This window comes from Ranitomeya imitator, chromosome 3 (genome assembly GCF_032444005.1).
Source record: "Ranitomeya imitator isolate aRanImi1 chromosome 3, aRanImi1.pri, whole genome shotgun sequence".
Classification (NCBI taxonomy): domain Eukaryota; kingdom Metazoa; phylum Chordata; class Amphibia; order Anura; family Dendrobatidae; genus Ranitomeya; species Ranitomeya imitator.
The window spans coordinates 122,361,210-122,384,131 of NC_091284.1; the positions used below are offsets into that span (position 1 = coordinate 122,361,210).

Below are 22,922 nucleotides of genomic sequence, written 5' to 3' on the forward strand. Positions count from 1 at the left end.
AATAGGAGCAGGGGCATAGAGAATAAGTGTGCCGTATTTTTTGCGAGTTTTACGGACGTAGATTCTGCGCTCTTACGTCCGTAAAACTCGCATGTGTGACGGCGGCCTCACACTGTAAATTAGTCGCATCAAGTGCAAGATTTCTAAAAAGAAAAAACCTAATGCACAATATCAGTACAGTAGTACTATGAAATGCAGCAGAAAAATGCTGCATAGCAAAGGGTTAAATCTGCAGCACACTACTGCACAGATGTACAGAAATGTGCAGTATTACAGCAGCCGCTCTGACCCTACACCACTACTGTGACCCTACACCACTACTGTGACCCTACACTGCTGGTATATGGAGATCCTACAGCTGACAGTCACCAGTGTGAGGCGAAAGAGAGACAGTAACACAAGCATTCCGCTAGGGGCGCACATCCCTAGTCTGATCCTACGCCTCGACTGCTCGGAGGGCAGCTATGCTGGGCCATTTCTGGGATCGATTCACGCCGTCTTTTCTTGCACACGTGTGTTTACAACTGTGATGGCGGAACTGACAGCAGAAGCTGATGTAGGAGAGAAGCCCGATGTAGGGGCAGAGAATGGTGGACCCGGGGCCGCGGCTTCTGCTGGAGCACTGAAACCGGCTGCAACCGTGAAAGCAGGTGAGGAAATGCACGCAGATTGTGCCTGGTGTAATGACACATGCAGGCGCCTGAAAAGAGCAGCCATGACATGTCACCCTCCAGCTGCCACATGAGTAATGCTGTCATCCGCACCTCCTGCTACAGTTTAGGTGGCCTTCGCAAGGGCAGTGGGTGGTCTACACACAGGCAGAAGGGGGGCCTCCTCCATGGCAGTGGGTGGTCTACACACAGGCAGAACGGGGCCTTCACATACCTCCCAACTTTTGAAGATGGGAAAGAGGGGCAAAGTTTTGCTGCGCGCGCAAATTTTAGTCCACGCCTCTGACCACACCCATTCATAACTAGTCACACCCATATCCACGTCCCAACCACACCAATTTAGCACTGCTGATCACACTGTTTCATAAAGAATAATTATAAACAAAAAAATATGGCCACACATGATGCTCCATACTGTATAATGGCCACACATGATGCTCTATACTGTATAATGGCCACACATGATGCTCCATACTGTATAATGACCGCACATGATGCTCCATACTGTATAATGGCCGCACATGATGCTCCATACTGTATAATGACTGCACATGATGCTCAATACTGTATAATGGCCGCACATGATGCTCCATACTGTATAATGACCGCACATGATGCTCCATACTGTATAATGGCCGCACATGATGCTCCATACTGTATAATGGCCACACATGATGCTCCATACTGTATAATGGCCGCACATGATGCTCTATACTGTATAATGGCCGCACATGATGCTCCATACTGTATAATGGCCACACATGATGCTCCATACTGTATAATGGCCGCACATGAAGCTCCATACTGTATAATGGCCGCACATGAAGCTCCATACTGTATAATGGCCGCACATGATGCTCCATACTGTATAATGGCCGCACATGATGCTCCATACTGTATATTGGCCGCACATGATGCTCCATACTGTATATTGGCCTCACAGGATACTTCGTACCGTATAATGGCCACACATAGCTACTCCTACACACGCGGCAGCGCTCCGTACACTTTGCACACACGGCTCCGCTCCGTACACACGGCTCCACTCCATACATCTCATACCCACACGGCTCCGCTCCATACACCTCGTACACATTCAGCTCCGCTCCATACACCTCGTACACATTCAGCTCCGCTCCATACACCTCATACACACACGGCTAACTGCACAGACTTCTCCATACCTGATATGTCGATCTGCAATCACAGCAGCAGAGGCCAATAACAGAGGAGGCTGTCAGTGTCCATCCCACCATGCTCAGCCCCACTCATTCCACGCAGGATAAGCCAGGCATTAGCGCCACTACTGCTTACATTGATGCCCAGGCTGTGTCCGGCAGGTAAGAGCCCTAGTGTTAGATGCCAGTGTACAGGCGAGGCTCCCGGCTGTAGATGTGTCCCACTCCCAGCAGCTCTGCTTACAATGCAGGCAAAGATTTCAGCACCTACACACACACACACCCTCCATGACACGTACCTCAAAAATGTCCCCCCTCTCTCCCTCTGAGCTGTACCGTGCACACTGGAAGATAAACAGACTGCAGGGGAGGTGGTGTGGCCTCATGCAAGGGGGCGTGTCGGCTGTTTCTCCTGTCTACGGGAGAAGCAGAGTCCCATGCGGGACTGCGGGGCAAAGCCAGAAAATCGGGACAGTCCCACAGAATGAGGGATGGTTGGGAGCTATGCCTTCACACTGGCAGTGGGTGGTCTACACACAGGCAGAAGGTGGCCTCCACACGGGCAGAGGGTGGTCTACACACAGCCAGAAGAGGGTGGCCTCCACACGGGCACTCATACTTATGCCAGTGAAAAGGCAACCTGTCACTAGATCCATGCTGCTCAAACCATGGATAGCATTAATGCTGAGGACCGTAATGAGAGACTAGTCCAGTGTACATACATAGGGAGAGGTCTGTAAGGGTACATGCCCACGATCAGGAAATAACCGCTGTAAACATGGCGTATTTTCGCTGCATTCCATCACACAGGTAAATCCGCATGTGTTCACTGCACAAGGTGGATTTACCTCATCCAATACATTTTATTGTGGAAATTTGTGTTGCAGAGACTAGTTTATCCGCAACAAAAATTGATATACTGTGTCAAGTATACCTGCATCTCAGGTGAGTGTACACAGCGTCAGTTAAAAGGACAGTGGGCATGGGATTTATATAAATCAATGCAATTTGTTACCATCTTTTCAGTTAGCCATTAAAAGGTATCAACCACTGAGAACTCTCAATTCTAAATATTTTTCTATCTACTGGCTAACGCGGTACCAAGATATACCGTATATACTCGAGTATAAGCTAAGATTTTCAGCCCACTTTTTTGGGCTGAAAGTCCCCCTCTCGGCTTATACTCGAGTCATACCCAGGGGTCGGCATGTGAGGGGGAGCGGGGGCTGTCTAATTATACTTACCTGCTCCTGGCGCGGTCCCTGGCTTCCCGGCGCCGGCAGCTTCCTCCTGTACTGAGCGGTCACATGGTACCGCTCATTACAGTAATTAATATGCGGCTCCACCTCCCATAGAGGTGGAGCCGCATATTCATTACTGTAATGAGCGGTAACGGTGACCACTCACTACAGGAAGAAGCTGCAGCGCCGGGGAAGCAGGGACTGCACAGCGCCAGGAGCAGGTATAACGGGGAGGGGGAGCGCTGCACTGCGCGATACTCACCTGCTCCTCGTTTCGGCGCCGCTCCATCTTCAGCAGTGGCGCTCAGGTCAGAGGGCGAGGTGACGTAGTTAGTGCGCGCCCTCAGCCTGAACGTCAGTGCTGAAGATGGAGCGGCGCCGGAACGATCAGCACGTGAATATTGAAAGCGCCGGGGGCCTGAGCGACGGAGAGGTGAGTATGTGATTTTTTTTTTTTTTTTTTTTTATCACAGCAAATGGGGCAAGTGTCTGCATGGAGCATCTGTGGGGCCATAACGTTTGTGCAGCACTATAAGGGGCCATAACCTTTGTGCAGCACTGTATGGGGCCATAACGTTTGTGCAGCACTATATGGGGCCATAACGTTTGTGCAGCACTATATGGGGCCATAACGTTTGTGCAGCACTATATGGGGCCATAACGTTTGTGCAGCACTATATGGGGCCATAACGTTTGTGCAGCACTATATGGGGCCATAACGTTTGTGCAGCACTATATGGGGCCATAACGTTTGTGCAGCACTATATGGGGCCATAACGTTTGTGCAGCACTATATGGGGCCATAACGTTTGTGCAGCACTATATGGGGCCATAACGTTTGTGCAGCACTATATGGGGCCATAACGTTTGTGCAGCACTATATGGGGCCATAACGTTTGTGCAGCACTATATGGGGCCATAACGTTTGTGCAGCACTATATGGGGCCATAACGTTTGTGTAGCACTATATGGTGCCATAACGTTTGTGCAGTATTATATGGGACCATAATGTTTATGCAACACTACATGGGGCCACAATGTTTGTGCAGCACTATAAGGGGCAAGTGTCTGTATGGAGCCATAATCAATGTTTGTACAGCACTATATGGGGCAAATATCTTTATGGAGCATCTTATGGGGCCATAATCAGCATTTGCGCTGCATTATATTGGGCAAATATGTCTATGGAGCATCTTATGGGGCCATTATTAACCTTTATGCAGAATTATATGGGGCATATTTTAATATGGAGCATCTTATGGGGCCATAATGAACTTTATGGAGCATTATATGGGGCTCCTGATTCAATATGGATATTTAAAAACACTTAACCTACTGATGTCTCAATTAATTTTACTTTTATTGGTATCTATTTTTACTTTTCACATCTACCGGTAGCTGCTGCATTTCCCACTTTAGGCTTATACTCATCAAGTCATTAAGTTTTCCCAGTTTTTTGTGGCAAAATTGGGGGGGTCGGCTTATACTCGAGTATATACGGTATATCTTTCCTGCTATAAATTCCATTCACTTTGCTTCTAATGTAGAACGCAGCATTTTGGACGCAGCGCAGGTGAGCTGTGTCCAAAACGCTGCTGTTCCTAATCGTGGGCACTTAACCTTAGTCACCTGTAATGGTGCGGGGAGAAGTCGCCGGCTCTTCACACTATGCTTTCCTTAAATCCCCCAGCGTTTTATAGAAAGACATGCCTGTCTGCAAGCTCCGACACATGTTGCCGGATTGCATGGATCTAATGATTATTCCTCTTTAGAAGGAACCTGTCAGCAGGTTTGTGCACAGTAACCTACAGACACTGTAAGGTTGATGCCGTTATACTGATTACAATGATACCTGGGTGATGAAATCCATCTTGTAGTTGTTGTGTATTCTGTATTTGTAGTTTAGAGTTAATGATACGCTCGTGCTCCGGGGCGGCCTGTGGGGGGTCTTTGGAGCGCCCCCACGTCAGGGCAGCGGGGTACTCGGATCCGGGCCCTTCTTCTGTTCTCAGTGGGGATGTCACAGTGGCTAGACCCGGTCCGTGGCCCTTTGAGGGACGTCCAATAAAAGGACAAACAGTTTATAGGATAATGTTCGTGACGCCACCTGTGGTATTCGGTCAGGGTGACCGACGCTGCTTACGGGTCTGCTGGGGTGATGTTATGGCAGCTAGATGGTATACCTTCCCACAGTTGAAGTATGTCCCCAGGGCTTCCCAGAGTGTAGATGGTGGATGGTGGATGATGTAAGGCGCAGTGAATAACGAGGATGCAAGGTTGCAGTCTCTTTACCTTTACTGAAGGCTTCAGCATCCACAGTCCAGGGTAGGGACCACAGGGTAGACAGAGCCTGGCCGGTATGAAGGCAAACCCAGAGTCCCCTTATCCAGGTGGAAATCAGTAGCCTTCCCCTAGCGCACAGTAATACTGTAGGTCCCTACTTGCATAAGCTCCAATAAGGTCCTCACTGTTGTTACTCCTCTCACTGTTTCCCGTGGTCGGATAGAACAAAACACGTAAGACCGGTGGCCTGAAGCTTTTTATAGGGACCCTAGAGACGCCCCGGCCCCCACAAGTTGCCACCGTGCCTCCTGTGTAACGTGGAATTAACTGTCCTGCCAGTCTCTGAAGTAACGGCATAGAGCTCTTTACTCCCTCAGTGTTCTGGCTACCGGTTCTGTGCTTCAGAAAGAGGCAGCCTGCTTCTAGCGGGTCTCCCCCTGATGTTTCACTCCTGTTGCTATGACTTCGTTGCTCACTCACTGCAACACACTTCCTTTTGTGTCCTTTTTTAGGATGCTGCCGCATAGGAAGCAGGCGCAGCTCCGTGTACCCTCGTCGTCCTCAGACTGCAGTCTGGATCTGACTGGAGATTACCCCAGCCAGCTCGACCTGGAGACCTTTCCTCGTCGGTCCCCAGCCAGGAACTCTGACTAACTTCCTCCCCAACCCACCAGTTTTACCCAAGTGTGAGGAGTGGCCTAGTAGATAGAACCTTTGCTCCCCCTGGTGGACTGGAGTGTGAAGTGTGTGTGTGTGGTTGTGATACCTGGACAGAAGATCTCCTTCATTGCCTTCAGATGTAACATCACTCCCCCTGGTGGAAGAATAACATTACTGCAACGAACCAGGACTCTGGGGCGCTGCATCTTCATGTGGTGCACTGATTACATATTCATCTGTGTGGCTTATAACAGATCACTGATCCCTCACTGACCTGCCCCCTATTTTAGAATATTGTTCACTTTGAAAAAAAAAATTACCTTCAGCAAAATAGCGCTGGCTCATGCACAGTGGCATCTATCGGTTGCTGGTCAATGCTACTGCGCAATAGCCACCGCCATTTTTGCTGCAGCCAATTTTTTTTTCCCTCCAACAAAATGGCGCCAGCATCTATCGACAAGCGATAGATGCTACTGCGCATGGGCCGCCGCTGCCGCCATTTTGTTCAAATTACATTTTTTTTTTCCAAAGTCAACACTATTCTATGCATTATGTAAAATAGGGGGCAAGTCACTGAGAGATCAGAGACCTGTCATAAGCCCACACAGAAGCAAAGTATATGTAAGCAGAGCGCCACATAAAGCCCCGCCCCGAAGCACGAGCATTTAATTAACTGAAAACCTCAAATGAAGATTAAACAACAACCACAAGATGACAGGTTCCTTTTAACCCCTTTCCAACATCAGGCGTACATTTACGCCGATGTCTGACTCCCTCCCTTTGATGTGGGCTCTAGCGGTGAGCTCACTTCTTTCTGGGGACATGTCAGCCGTTTTGAACAGCTTACATGTGCCCGCAATAGCTGCAGGTGGAATCGCGATCCACCCGCGGCTATTCAATTAAATGCCGCTGTCAAACTCTGTCAATGGCATTTAACAAGCGCTTCTGGCAATCGTGCCGGAAAAATGCACATCTGTGATCCCAGTCACGTGATCGCAGGTCACCGGTGTGTTGGTATGACAACCTGAGGTCTGAAGACATCTATGGTTGTCAGTGCCGGCTTTCATGTCAGCGCCACCCAGTGGTCGGCGCTCATAGCAAGTGAGTAAATCTGCTATATAGAGGCGATCTGATCATCGCCTCTATGTAGCAGAGCCAAACGGGTTGTGACAGCTTCTAGTCTCCCATGTTTTTAAAAATATAAAATAAAAAAATATATAAGTTCAAATCACCCCCCTTTCGCCCCTTTCAAAATAAAACAATAAAAATAAAATCAAACATACACATATTTGGTATTGACGATTTCAGAATTGCCCGATCTATCAATAAAAAAAAAGGATTAACCTGATCGCTAAATGACGTAGTGAGAAAAAAAGTCTAAAATGCCAGAATTACGTTATTTTGGTTGCCGTGACATTGCATTAAAATGCAATAACAGGCAATCAAAAGATCGTATCTGCACCAAAATGGTATCATTAAAAACATCAGCTCGGTGCACAAAAAATAAGCCGTCCCCCAACCCAAGATCATGAAAAATGAAGACATTACGGGTATCGGAAAATGGTGCAATTTCTTTTTTTTAACACAGTTGGGGATTTTTTTTTCACCACTGATTTCAGTAGACTCACAGAATATGGAGAAATTTTGTTCTCCCATCTTCTCCTTCACTGTGTGCTACAATTCTCTCATCCTAGAGAACCAGATCACACTATGCTGACACTCGGCTAAAACTCTGATCAGAGTGTAATTTACCACTTATAAAACGTATCCTTTATTATGCTTTCTTATTTAGCGCTATCACATTCCGCAGCACTTTACATACATTATCATTACTGATGCCGGTGGGGTTCACAATCTCCCCTGATGAGGCTTCTTTATTGAGGCTGAAACACGTAGGGAGGGATTCAGGGGTACATTTAGTTCACCTTGTCAGGGCAGGTGCTAACACATGGGTTAGGGGAGTAGTCCATGGCTTCATTCAGTCTTCCATTCTTTCTATTTTTTTCTTCATCATATGAGAAAAAAAATTACCATTTTCTCCTTCGCCTCATTGGGGGACACAGGACTGTGGGTGTATGCTTCTGCCGCCAGGAGGCTGACACTAAGTAAACTTGAAAAAAAGTTAGCTCCTCCTCCGTCGTATACACCCTGACACTGGCTACTGACGACTCCAGTTCATGCTTAGTGTCTCAAGGAGGCACACCTCTGGGTCCCGGATTTTTTGGACCCTGGTTCTTCATCACTTCCTATGGATTGAGGGGGCGACGGACCCTTTTGAGGGTCCGATCTCCCCAAACCAACAACGGGCAAGCACGTGCGAGTTTCTCCACGTATCCTTCCCCGCGACGTGGGATCCCTTACCGGACTTGGCCCTGACCACCCTGAGGTATTTAGACCCTGGGCTGTACAGGTGCCCTGTGATGTCTGTGTGTCCCCCCTATTTCTACACCTCTGCTCTGCTGCGGTGATAGATGGGGTGATAGACGGTCCCTCTCCTTATCCTGGCAGATAATGGAGCTAGGGTGCCTGCACCATCGTTTGACTCCCCCTGCTGGATTTACGCCGGGGGTACTTAGCCGGCAGTATGGGGGGAGTGGAGAAAAAAAAAGGGGGGGGGGGGGGCTCCTTACAAGGCATCTTTAAGAGATGCTGATTTACCTGGCATCCCTCGGGCGTTTTTTTCTATGCGACGGTGTTCCGGCGGCGCTGTGCAGCAGCTCCTGCTATAATTATCATGCGCTGAGGCTGTGCGGTGCGCCCGGCGCCGCAGTTTTTCCGGCGCCACTTCTCCGGCGCTGCGGCAGGTATTGCCGGCGCCGCGGCCTTCTAGAGGTTTCAGGCTCCGGCCTGGCCTCCAGCAAACACTTCCGGGTTTCCTTTTGGCTCAATGGAGAAATTGAGGCCCCAGCTTCTGGCCTACTACAGGCCGCACTGCATGATGGCGGACCCGCCTCCTGAGGCTTGCTGGGGATAAAGGTGAGCTCTCTCTGGCCCCACATCTCATCGCGGTATTCGTGGGGACACAGGACTGGGGTAAGTGCTTCGCCCTCCAGCTGGCAGAAGCATTATTTGTTTCCCAGCCTCAGGCCCTGGGTATAGCTTTTTACAGATCACTGTGTCTAGAAGGGTTAAAACTCACACGGTCTTATATACCGTTTGTGTGGCTTGTCGTGCTGCATTCCCGCACGCCCAGAGCAATCATCTCTGCGAGGCCTGCGACTCTGAACGCACCCAGGACCCCCTTTCCCTCCCCCTCGCCAGCTCTCCAGCAATCTCTCCGGCTCCTGCCCCTCAGAGATGCTGGGGCAGCTCCGCCGGAATGGGTCACGTCCTTGTCGCAATCCATGGCGTCCCTAACTGAAGTAATCAATTCCCTTCATACCCCGACAGTCAGGGCCAGCAGTCCTTCTGTCTCGGAGAGGGCCTCAGAGTCTCAGGAACCTTCGGCCTGCAGGGGCCGTGCCCGCACTAGACAAACGTGTGGAAAGCAGCACAGCGTCGCCCGGGCCGTCAGGTGCTTCGGCATCCCGGGGCTCTGTATCGCGTTCTCCTTCCCCAGCAGAGAGCGGGGAAGTTGAGACAGACTGAGTCAAAGGAGTCCCTTAATTTTGAGAATCCTGGGTTTCAGGAGTCTGTAGATAGCCTGATTGAGGCTGTCAATCAGTCCCTGGGGATACAGGACAAGCTCGCCTCATCCTCAGATCATAAGATCTCATTTTAAGGGGTCAAACGGGCTCATGGAGTTTTTTCCTCTCACCCTGAGCACCCGGACAAACGTTTTTCAGGGCAAAATGCCTTGAAGGTTAGGTACCCCTTTGCTACTGAGCTATGTAGTAAATGGGCAGAAAATCCTTCTATAGATCCTCCGGTGTCCCGTTTAGACTCTAACACGTTGCTTTCTCTCCCTAATGGCTCATCAATTAAGGATCCTACGGATCGTCTTATAGAGAGCTTAGCTCGTTCCGTTTTTGAGGCTTCAAGTTCAGCACTTTTTCCTTCTAATGCGGCAACCTGAGTTGCCTAGGCTATGATATCTTGGTCAGAGTCTTTAACAAAGGCTCTTCAAGAAGGTGATTTGCCAGCAGAGTTGGCGGAAATGTAATCTCAGATAGCTCTTGATGGTAGCTATCTGATCAATGTATCCTTAGATGCTGCAGACTGTGCCTCTTCGGCTGCGGCTAATGCTATCGCCATTAGAAGGGCTCTCTGGTTAAGAACATGGCGGGCAGACTCTACCTCTAAAAAATCGCTCACAACCCTTCCGTATCAGGGGGGTCGCTTATTCAGAGAGAAACTGGATCAGCTGATTTCTGACTCCACAGGAGGGAAGAGCAAGTTTCTTCCACAGCAGAGGGTTAGACGACCTTTTCGTCGCCAATTCCAGGCCCGTTTCAGACTTTCGTAATGCTAGATGGGCTCCAGCATCGGGCTCCGCTGCACAGGGTCGACCCAATCAGGATTGAGACACTCTGGTCTCCTATACGGCCAACCAGGGGGAAGAATGCGCTCCCAGTCAACTAGATCCAGACGGTCTAGGACTCAGAGGTTTTCGGCCAAGTCACTGGAGGCCTCCTATGAGCGCCTCCAACAGAGTAGGCGGACGTCTACTTCTGTTTTGCCAGGTCTGGCTTCAGGTAATCCACGACCGATGGGTGGGAGATCTCATATCTTCAGGTTACAAGATAGGTTCAGGTTCTTCCCATCTTGTCTTCCCAGGTCCGAGTCCCACCGACAAGACCTGTTCAAATCCTAGAGTCCCTTCATCGCAGCGGAGTCATTTCTCCTGTTCCAAGGGAAGAAAGGTTTCAAGGGTTTTATTCCAATCTTTTTGTAGTACCCAAAAAGGACGGAACAGTAAGACCTATCCTAGATCTGAAACTCTTAAACAGGTTTGTCCGCGTTCGTCACTTTCGGATGGAATCTCTTCGGTCAGTGATTGCTTCAATGGAAAAGGGAGAGTTCTTGGCCTCAATAGACATTCAGGATGCCTACCTACATATTCCCATTTTTCCTCCTCATCAAAGGTTTCTTAGGTTTGCTTTAAACAACCTACATTTTCAGTTCATGGCTTTACCTTTCGGGCTGGCTTCCGCCCCCAGGGTGTTCACGAAAGTCATGTCAACTGTGGTGTCCATTCTGCACTCCCGAGGCATAGTAGTCTTGCCATATCTGGACGATCTCCTGATCAAGGGGCCGACCTTTCAAGCTTGCAGTGAGAATGTCGGCATTACTCTGGACACCCTTGCTCATTTGGGTTGGCTAGTCAATTTAAGAAAGTCATCCCTACAACCTTCTCTGAGGATCTCTTTTTTTAGGCATGATTTTCGATACCTCTCGAGCCCTATCAATCCTTCCCCAGGACAAGGTCTTAGCCCTTCGGCGGGAAGTGAGGGACCTTCAGGACCGTACCCTCATTCGATCCGGTCTTGCATGAGGGTGTTAGGAAGAATGGTGACTTCTGTAGAAGCAGTACCATTCGCGTAGCTTCATCTTCGACCTCTCCAACAGGCGATCCTAGCTTATTTGTTATTGATGCCTTTCACTTGTCACTTGTTGGCGGGTCGCCCGGTCCGAATTCAATAGGACAACGCCACAGCCGTGGCATACATCAAGGGGGCACCCGCAGCAAGGCAGCCATGCAGAAGGTAAAACAAATACTGTTCTGGGCCGAGAGAAATCACTCTGTGATTTCAGCAGTTCACATTCCGGGCGCAGAAAACTGGGCGGCAGGTTTTCTGAGCCGTCAGGGTCTAGCGTCCGGGGAATGGTCTCTCCATCCCGAAGTATTTCAGCAGATATGCCATCTATGGGGGACCCCGGATGTGGATCTAATGGCGTCCAAGGGGAATGCCAAGGTACCCAGGTTTGTCTCCCGGTACCGAGACCCACAGGCATTCGCCGTGGATGCGCTAGTACTAACTTGGAACCAGTTCCATCTCTCTTATCTGTTCCCTCCTCTGGCATTACTCCTGAGGGATATCAAGAAGATCAAGTCGGAAGGAGCGCCTGCTATTCTGATCGCCCTGGATTGGCCGCGTCGGACCTGGTATGCGAACCTAGTACAGCTTCTCACCGGGGTTCCATGGCGGCTCCCCGATCATCCGGATCTTCTATCTCAAGGGCCGATCTAACACCAGAACTCAGGGGTCTTACGTTTGACGGCCTGGCCGTTGAATCTTGGGTTTTAACTCAGGCAGGGTTCTCCCAAGAGGTAGCAGATACCATGATCACACAAACCCGTTTCGGCCAGAATTTATCATCACACTTGGAAAGTTTTTCTCTCTTGGTGTAGAGAGCACGGGCTGCCTCCTTTGCGTTTCTCCGTCCCAAATATTCTAGCCTTCCTCCAAGCGGGCCTGGATTCAGGGCTTGCTCCAAGTACTCTTAAAAGGCAGATTTCAGCCTTATCGGTCCTTTTTCAGCGTAGGATTGCGACTAGCCGTCAGGTCAGGACTTTTTACAGGGAGTCGCTCATAAGGTCCCTCCTTATAAAACTCCTTTGGAAGCTTGGGACCTTAATTTGGTCTTAAGGGCCTTGCAGGAGGCTCCTTTTTAGCCTCTTCAAGATATTTCCTTGACTGTCCTTTCCTGGAAAGTTGTATTTTTAGTGGCCATAACTTCCATAAGGCGGGTATCAGAGCTGGCAGCCCTCTCCTGTCGTACTCCCTTTCTACGTTTTCATCAGGACAAGGTAGTGCTCAGACCAGCACCTTCCTTTCTTCCGAAGGTCGTTTTCTCTTTCCACATTAATGAGGATATAGTTCTTCCCTCCCTTTGTCCAGCACCTACACACTGTGTAGAAAAAGCTCTCCATACGTTGGACCTAGTGAGAGCCCTGAGGAGGTACATTTCCCGGACGGCTCCTTTCCACCAGACAGATGCTCTGTTTGTCCTTGCGCGGCCTCGAAATCTACTCTGGCCAGGTGGATACGAGCGGCCATTCAGGAGGCCTATCGCGCCAAGGGCATGATGGTTCCGGCTGGAATCAAGGCTCACTCCACTAGAGCAGTGGGGGTTTCCTGGGCGATTCGGCACCAGGCCTCAGCAGAACAGGTTTGCAAAGCTGCAACCTGGTCTAGTTTGCATACTTTTGTCAAACATTATAATATCCACTCCCAGATCTCTGCAGATGCAAGTCTGGGTAGAAGGATTCTTCAAGTGGCGGTGACGCACTTGTAAGACAACCATTATCTGGATAATTTTTTACTGGTGAGTTAATTTCCCTCCCAGGGACTGCTTTGGGACATCCCACAGTCCTGTGTCCCCCAATGAGGCGAAGGAACAATAGGGATTTTTGTGTTACTCACCGTAAAATCCTTTTCTCCGAGACGCTCACTGGGGGACACAGCTCCCTCCCTGGTAGCCTGTTGGCTGCTTTTGCTATATCTGATTTTGTCAGTCAGCAGGACTTTTTCTAGACATAAGTTTTCTGTATTTATGCTTTTATATTATTTCTCATGTTTTGTTCTCCTACTGCTTTTGCACTGAACTGGAGTCGTCAGTAGCCAGTGTCAGGGTGTATACGACGGAGGAGGAGCTAACTTTTTTCAAGTTTACTTAGTGTCAGCCTCCTGGCGGCAGAAGCATACACCCCACAGTCCTGTGTCTCCCAATGAGCGTCTCGGAGAAAAGGATTTTACGGTGAGTAACACAAAAATCCCTATTTTCCTCATTGTACTGGATCTGATTTTCATCTAGTTTTGGTTTGTTTCCGTTTCTACCATCAGTGTGGCATCTGTTTTTCATGTAAACAAAAAGAAAACTTTTCCAAACTTCTCTTACTACTGATTAGGCTACGTCCCCACGGTCAGTATTAGGCAGCGCTTTGGACGCAGCACATGTCCGCTCCGTCCAAAGCGCTGCTGGCTTTTGTACACAGGTGATTCCGCATGTGTTCATGGAACCATGCGTAATCACCGAGTCCAATACATTGGGCGGGGGATGTTTTATTTTGCGTAGACTTGCATCTCCGCAAGATAAATAGACATGCTGCGGTCTGGAAAGACACGCCGCATGTCTGTCTCCACAGGGAAGCTGCGGGTGCCGATTCCTGCATAGTGGAGATGGGATTTCTTGAAATGCTATCTACTATACTGTAACATCTGGCCGCAGCGTCCAACCCGCAGCATTTACTAACCCTTAGACAGTAAAAAAAACATATTGCAATTGGAGATTACACCGATGGCATCTTAATAGTTAAAGACCCCTTTTGCTTCGTGTTTGTGTTAAGCAATTCTTCCCAGTGACTGCTTACCTTTTTAAAGGTATGGTAATATGTTGCGTTTTTGCCATGTCACCCCCTCCCGAAAAAATGCAGCATTTTACTGCTGCAGCAAAGTGAATGAGATTTCTGAAATTGACAGAACGTTTTTATTTCCATGTTTTAATAAGAGTCTTAATTGTAAAATAAGCTTTTGTCATAACAAAACATGCAAAAAAGTACCCCATGGATATACTGCTACTTCCCTGGGGTACAATAAACTGTAAGGCTATGTGCAGAATATGTCTTTTCAGTCATATTCTGCTCTTAAAACTGCCTAAAAAGCTGTACAAAAAAAGCTCAAAAGAATTCACATATGCATTTCAATATAAAAACAATTTCCTGCTCATATGTTCAGTCTTTTGAGTTTTTAATTGCTTCATGTGTCCAAAGATTCCAAGTAGATGAAAGAAGTGAGCAGAGCATTCTTCAGGCATTTTCCACTTCATAAGTTAATGGGAAGACTGAAAAGACAAAAAGAAATATGCACAGGCATCTTTGAGCATTTTGTAAGGGTTTTTTTCTTAAAAAAAAAAAAGAAAAGAAAAAAATCGGACTACAAAAACAAAATAAAACAGAGGCCAAAAAAAGTTCTCAGGAAACGACACATCAAGCACACTCAACACACTATACAATCCAGCTTCAAGTAACCCCTCTAAGTGGCATTATCATATTGTCTCCATCTTGTGTTTATCTTCCCTTTTGTCTCACACCACCAGTATATGCACATCCGAATCTGCTCGACTTTACAGGTCTGTTCTGAAAAGTCACCATCTAGAGCAGTGATCCCCAAACTTTTTCACCGAGAGAGCCTCATTCAGATCTGAATGAGGGTCATGAACAACATCCAGACCTCTCTCTCCCCCTATTGGAGTAGTGACAACCAAAGCTCTCCCGCAGAAATCACACTGAGGCAACATACTTGCATCCACAGGTTCCCACTATGCCCCGATTCAGTATTCATACATCAAGTACTCCACCACACTATCGCATCCTGTTTCTAGCACCTCCTCCTAATGGCAATATTATCTTGTTTCCAGATTAATATACTTAATTTATCTCTGTACCCCCCCAAGGCCAGTATATGAGCATCCAGATTTGCGCTTCTGTGTGGGTACACTCACCATCTACTTTATGCTTTTCATAGACCTGTTGCTAATGCACCAAGCTTGCAGCAACACCTCATAGGCGTGCAAGCCACATGTGGCTTCCAAGCCACAGGTTCGGGCACCACATCACGGGCATGTGAGCCACATGTAGAAGTTGGGAAACCTTGTCCTAATGGTTCTTGCTATGACATGTCCCTAGGACAAACCATCACGTTGTCTTGAGAGCAAAGAGGCCTAGCTCTGACCTAATATTGTGTCCGCTAAACCGTGAGGCTCACTGCTGTATGAAAGTGAGGTGCTCGAACCTGTGTTTTAGAAGCCACATGTAGCTCGCTGGCCTATGATGTATTACTTGTGACTATCTTCAAGCTTAGTGCATTAGCAACATGTCTATGAGGAGCAAAAAGTAGATGGTGAGTGGACCCACACAGAAGAACAAATCTGGATGCTCATATACTGGCCTTGGGGGTGCAGACATTAAGTATGGTAAAAGGCCTAGTGCTTTACCTGGTTCACTTTCAGAATTGTTGACTTCCAGGAATGGTGCCCACTTCGATCACATCACAAAGTGCCATTGCTACTAAAATAGCATCACTCTGTGAAGCCATCGCCTCCTCATTCTAGTGTGTTGTCGGTGTGCGGTTCAGTTTATGACCCATGCTTGTACACACCTTTACACCCAGTAAATGTGAATGTGGGAGATGACACAGTATGCGCACTGTGGGGCACATCCTGTGACCTTATTCACTGCCTATTTTGAGCAGCCTTGATCATTTAGGTCATTGAGCTTGTGGTAATTAGATATGTGAAGCTGAAGTTCTACGTGAGAATGTGTTTCTAGACAGATGTGGAAAGTTGATGCTCTTACTTGTGTAACTCAATAATTTCGGACATATGAGCTCAGTTTTTAGTCTTACTTTTCCGGGGAAGCTAATTTACCCTAATTATAATCTGACTATTGTAGACTTGACCTCTTTATGGTGCATGGTAAATGTAAATAGACATCCAATTTTAATACTCTTTTATAGAATTTAGAGTTAATGTGTTGAAGCCAGAGGAAATGCGTCTATCTGTACTCGAGATCCCCCAGCATCCATTGTAATCAATTCTTACCCATTGATTTCAGGTGGCTGAATTTAGTGCTTCATTTTCTGTAGGGAAAATGAGCAATAGCATGTGGGTTCCCACAGGGTTAACAACTGATTGTGAGGGTCCCAACATGACCCTAGGACACCTGCTGAATGACTGCTCACCCAAACCAGGCAAAATTTGTACAAATGTCTCACTATTACGAAATGCATTTCTAATATCTTAATTTCATGTTCCTATGTCTCCTCCATGAGGAAAAAGTGTCTAATAAAAACATTTTTATTACCTACTAGGGGCCCTGTCTGTGTTTCTCTCACTTTTGATGGCAAGAATAGTACATAAGGCAGCACCTTACTTGCTATAAAAAAAAAAAATTGATTCGCCATTGAATCAATAGGATCCAAGGCACGATATATTAGTCAGTGTCATGGCTTCCATCGAAATGCGGACACAGCATAAAAGTTGTATTTAAGTACCATGTTTTGGAACAGTTGGATTCCACAGCAAGCTACTGAATAAAATTAATTGTAATCCAAGTATAATAGAAGAGAAGAAAAAATGCGGCACTCACCCCGAGATAGCTGTGAAGATTGTGGTCTTTTATTGGAGAACAAATGAAAATAACATCCGTCAGGACATCAGGTATGTACGAGGGTGCTGTATAGGAGCTCGGACGACGGCCGTTTCGCACACACAGGTGCTTCGACGGGTCCGGACCCGTCGAAGCACCTGTGTGTGCGAAACGGCCGTCGTCCGAGCTCCTATACCGCACCCTCGTACATACCTGATGTCCTGACGGATGTTATTTTCATTTGTTCTCCAATAAAAGACCACAATCTTCACAGCTATCTCGGGGTGAGTGCCACATTTTTTCTTCTCTTCTATTATACTTGGATTACTTTGTGGACGTTTATGCTGAGCACCAATCCCCTTAGCGATTGTGGCGCCTGAACACATAGCTGTCCGCTAATAGTCCTATCTACCTGGATTTGCTCTACCCTAGTGCCGTTCTACCTCTTATATTCTAATAAAATTAATTGTATACCACCAAATCTATGTAACTATACAGATTTTGGTTCAAATCTTTAAATCCGTTTTTATTCAGTTACAAATGCAGCCAGTATTCATAGCTATTACCCACCACCATATATCCAAAATGGGAATACTTCAATAACCGGAATGGCTGGAAGTCCTCTGGGTTCAAATGATTAACAAAGGTGGGAAGGCTTTCACTGGTGAGGTGTGAGTGGATTCAGGCTCTAGAGGACGTCCCGAGAAACCAATAAGATTAAAACTTGGTGTAGGATGTTGTTTGAATGGCTATCGCAGATGAGCACTCCATTGTTTATTTCATTTGCCCATGGAGCTGTGGTCAGGGGGATGTTAACTTTCAGAATATGGGAATAATCCTCATAGCTATCAAAGAAAATCCAAAAAATAAGATTTTTGTTTTCTCTTTGTGTTTTTTCTCCACCTAGCTTAAGAGGGCCTGTTGGTATGGAGAGAAGGGCCTTCTCAAGTGTGAGGGGGCCCTTGGTGAGTAATGGAAATTTAAAAAAAAAGGCTCAATATAATGGCTATCAAGTCTAAATGAGTTGACAAGTCCACCACATATGTCCCATGTTGTGCATAGCTGTAAGGCACTGACAACCGTGGGGTCTTCATCATCTCTTGGAGCAACATAACAACAATTATAATATAGAAAAAGTATGTACACAAGGGCACGAATAAGTTGAAAGTCATGGAGTTCCTACTGAGAACTGTAGCCAAGTAGTTTCTCAGTTGGTGGTAAGCAAGCCATGCACTTGGTAAGAGTAGAATTGAGCAAATTTTTCAAAATTTGGTTCCGATTACGATCGGCGGCGAATATTGTATTTGCAATATTCGCCCAATGTCATTGGAGTCTTTGAGAGTAGAAATGACCGAATATGTTTGGAGTCGAATGTCAAACATATTTTGTTAAACATATTTGCTCAACTCTAGTTAAGAGTGCTAAAAATGCGACTTCATCTGGTCAGTGCCACCTTAGGATACTTTCACACTTGCGTTTTTTTGAATCCGTCACAATCCGTCGTTTTTTGAGAATGCAGAATCCTGGATCCGTCGGGAAATAGTGGTCCGTCGTGCAAAGAAAACGTTCATAGGAACGTTTTTTCTGCACTTCGGAAAATCGGTCAGCGATGCATCCTGCGCTGACCGTCGTCGGCTATAATAGAAGCCTATGGACGCTGACCGTTGCTGACCGTCACACACTGGAATCCAGCGACGGATCCAGTTTTTCAACTGAGCATGCCCAGAAGGATTTTCATTTCCAGAAAAAAGTCTCGCGCTCTCTCTCGCTCGCTCGCTCTCTCGCTCGCTCCCCCTCCCTCAAAAAAGAGGTTAAAACCCCTCCCCTTCCTGCAACCACCAGTGTTTTTCCAGTCCCCTGTGGGGCATGAAGAGGTTTCTGATAGTGCTGCCATGGCCGGCGATCGGGAGCGCTGTTACCTGCTAGTGCCGGGCAGTCGAGGTTGGGGGCTCCGCTCTCCTCCTCCTTTGACTGCTCCCATCTCCGCGTGACTTGGGACCCCTATCCCGCCCTTCCTGCGCCTCCTCGTGGGGTAAAGCAGGGTGGTGAAGTGCATCGGGGCCCTCCTGTAGCTCCCCGGCTTTCTCCTCCCTCCCGAACTTCCAGTTTCGTCCCTATGCGCTGGAGCGCGTGCTGGCCGGCGTCCTGGTCCTGCGGTAGCCATGACGGGCATTGCTTGCATCACCCCCTACGGACCCTATGGAGGAGGAGGAGCACTAAACTCGCTGGCGACCTCGATACTATATATTCCTGGTTGGGGGGGGGGGGAAAGCCTCCAGGTAAGGCCCATTTGTCTATGTCCCCTCTGTGACTGGTGACTGACTGACCATATGGACGGTGACAAACCCCTGCACTCTGCTTCTGCAGAGCCTAGCTTTCGCCCTCCTACTGTAAGTAGTGGATGAGGTCCCTTGCTGTCCAGATAATTATAAAGTGACTTAGTTCACCTTTCTCTCTCGTTTTAGGGAGACAAGGTCCCTGCCCCTAAAAAGGATAAGATGCCCAGCCGCAAGTGTGGTGCATGTGTGTTCAAGCTTCCCTCCACTTATAAGAAAAAGCTCTGGCAACCATGCACAGATGAAGTGCTGCGTAATGAATAGCCCTCTCTTCTGGACAGCATCAGAACCCTCATCAGTCAGGAGGTCCAGTCCTCTATGGCGGCCCTTTCCCAGGCCATGACACCACCGCCCCCTCCTCCTAAGAAAAGGAAGATGGCTCCTGTGGATTCTGACTCAGGCGAGATCCGTACCTCGGGTTCGGAGGACATTTTGGAGAATGATGGCTCTACTTCCACCCCAAGATCAGATAATAAAAATTATCTAATTTCTTCCGAAGATATGGAAGAGCTAATTTCCATGGTGAGGGGCACCATGGGGGTGGAGGAAGAGTTAGCGAGCCACTCTGTTCAGGATATGTTTGGGGGGTTAAAATCCAGGGCCCCGAAGGGGTTCCCTATACATGAAAACATTGAAAATCTTGTCCTTCATGAATGGGGCCTACCTGAGAAAGGTTTGAGTGTCCCGTCAGAATTAAATAATTGTTTCCCTCTTGATGGGGACTGTTCTTTATGGGAAACTCCTAAAGTGGATGTGCAGGTGTCCAGGGTAACCAAAAAGACGGCTCTTCCCTTTGAAGATTCCTCTCAGCTCAAAGATCTTATGGATCGGAAAATCGAGAGCTTGTTAAGGAAATCCTGGGACACATCCACTAATCTACTAAAAACAAATGTGGCTGCAACATGTGTTGCCAGATCCTTATTTCTCTGGCTACGTACTTTAGAGAATCATTTTTCTCAGGGGACATCAAGGGAAGAGATACTAAACTCTCTACCACTTCTTCAGAAGGCAACAGGGTTCCTTGCGGATGCTTCCGCGGAGTCCATCCGGGTAGCCGCTAGGTCTGCAGTTCTCTCCAATTCAGCTAGGAGAGCTCTATGGCTTAAATCCCGGGGAGGTGACATTACCTCCAAGTCCAAACTGTGTAGTATTCCTTTTCAGGGACATTATATGTTTGGGCCAGCCCTTGATGAGGTGTTAGACAAGGCTACAGATAAAAAGAAAGCTTTTCCAGAGCAGAGAAGCTCTTGGAAACGCTTTTACCCTTCGCCACGACAGCACCCACATGAGAGAGATAATCCGCCCATAGGAACAGGAAACCTACAGAATATAAGGAGGCGGTCCCCCTCTCATCCTCAGTTTAGGTTTCCTGTTCCTATAGGAATCCACAATACCTGCAGTAATGAGGATTCCTGGGCCGAAAGCACCCGCCTGTGTGGTCTCTGAGGGAACAGCAGGGGCTGCGGTGCCAGATGCAGCAATGGGGAAGCCCCTGCTTGCAGCCTCCTCCCTCGTCTGTCGGTCATTCCATGGTCCAGGTCCGGGGTGGGCCGCCCGGTTCCATGAGGACGCGCTCGCTACTGCGGCCGCCGGGCTTCTCGAAACTTGTAGCGGCGGCTGTTCGGTATGGAGAGTGACGCACCTGACCCGGATGTAGCCGGAGCACTTCCGGGTCGGTCAGGAGAGGCAGGAGACACAGCGCCAAATTTAAAAATGGCGGTGCCCGACATTACTGGTGTATGTACCATGGCTTCACTGGCTAATGAAGCACACCTACAAGCGGCAGAACAGCGCCCTCCTAGCAAAGAGGGAAATGCTAGAAGCGGCAGCGAGAAAAGCAGTGGTCGCCCTAAAGATCAGCGAGCTACAAGCAGACAGCAGGGTAGAAAGGATGATCTACCGAAGACCCGGGTGTCTGCACCTCCAGAGACTGTACCTTTCAGCTTCACTGGGTGAGTGTAAAAAAATCCTCTTCCTAAATGCTGATCTACTCTTCCTATGTCCCCCCTCTTCTTTTAGACTAAGAAACGGACGCACAAGTCCAAACATAAAGAATGTGCTCCGTGCACTCAGCTCCTCCCAGGTTCATATACTAAAAGATTATGCCCTGACTGCATTAGTCTAACCTTACGGGAAGAAAGGGTAATGACACCTATGGATGTAAGAGCCATAATTCGGGAAGAAATGCAGGCCTTACGGCAGACCAGTGGTTCAAGTACATGCCTTCCGAATTGATCCCTTTCACTAGTGGCCAGCTCAGATTCAGATGATGCGCAGGAAAAATCCTCTGACACTCCAGGATCCCAATCAAGTTCATCCGAAAATGAGGGTGGTCTTTGCCTCCCTGATGGTAGTATAGATAATTTAATAAAATCTGTCAGAAAGACAATGGGATGCCCTGATACAAAAGGATCTAAGTCTGCACAAGACATAATGTTTGCCGAGTTGGCCCAGAAAAAACATAGAACTTTTCCAGTAATTCCAACTATTAATGAGTTGATTAAAAAGGAATGGGATAAGCAGATCATTCGAGGCTTTTTACCATCATCCTCTGAGACGCTATCCTTTTAGTGACGACGAACTAAGCTCATGGTCCAAAGTCCTTAAGGTGGATGCTGCAGTAGCATCTACATCAAAACAGTCTGTACTGTCAGTGGAAGATTCAGGGGTTTTACCGGACCCTCCAGATCGTAAGGCAGAAAGCATGTTAAAAAGATCATGGAAGGCCAACACGGGGGCACTCAAACCGACCATTTCTGGCACATGTACCCGCCAGATCATTATTAGTTTGGGTGGATCAGTTGGAGGAGCAAATTAGAGGTAAAATCCCCAGAGAAAAGATTCTGCCGGCAATCTCTCTAATAAGGAAGCTGTTGCATTCCTCGAGGATGCATCAGCAGACTCCCTATGTTTAGCAGCCAGATCAGCCGGCTTGGTGAACACAGCTCGGCGAGCACTCTGGTTAAAAAGCTCGAAGGGCGATGCACAGGCAAAAGCAAAACTTTGTGCAATCCCATGCCAGGATGAGTTCCTTTTTGGGAAGACGTTAGATGACCTCCTGACCAAAGCGGGGGAAAGAAAGAAAGGATTCCCTAATCAATCTCTTCCTTCCTACCTTCCTAAAATGTTCGAGACCCAAAAGGATCGTTGGGAATCAAAGGGCACAAAACAAAAAGGTGCATTGTTTAGTGGATCCTTTGCCGCAAGACGTAACAAGTAACGCTAGTCTTCAAGTTGGTGGTAGACTAAAATTTTTTTTCCAAAGATGGAAACTTATAACATCAAGCCTATGGATTCTTGACATCATAGAGTTCAGATTAAAATTAGAATTTGAAACAATCCCTCCTGATTCAATTATAGTAACATCTCTTAGGAGTCCGGAACAACAAAAGGCTCTTGAATTAGAGATCCTATCCTTACTATCTAAAAAAGTTCTGATAGAGGTTCCCAAGGATCAGGAAGGAAAAGGGTTTTATTCCCCTTTATTTCTGATCACTAAACCTGATGGTTCATTCCGGACCAGT

At 47.7% G+C, this 22,922-nt stretch overlaps 1 protein-coding gene across 1 annotated transcript in view; it reads left to right on the forward strand.

Moving 5' to 3' along the window:
* The first annotated feature begins 425 nt into the window (after positions 1 to 425).
* The window catches only part of DPH1 (diphthamide biosynthesis 1), a 378,970-nt gene continuing 356,473 nt past the window's right edge, over positions 426 to 22,922 (forward strand). Inside the window, exon 1 of the mRNA XM_069761363.1 lies at positions 426 to 650. Within this exon, the coding sequence (XP_069617464.1) occupies positions 530 to 650 (121 nt within the window). The 5' untranslated portion in view covers positions 426 to 529. The remainder of the gene's footprint in view (positions 651 to 22,922) is intronic.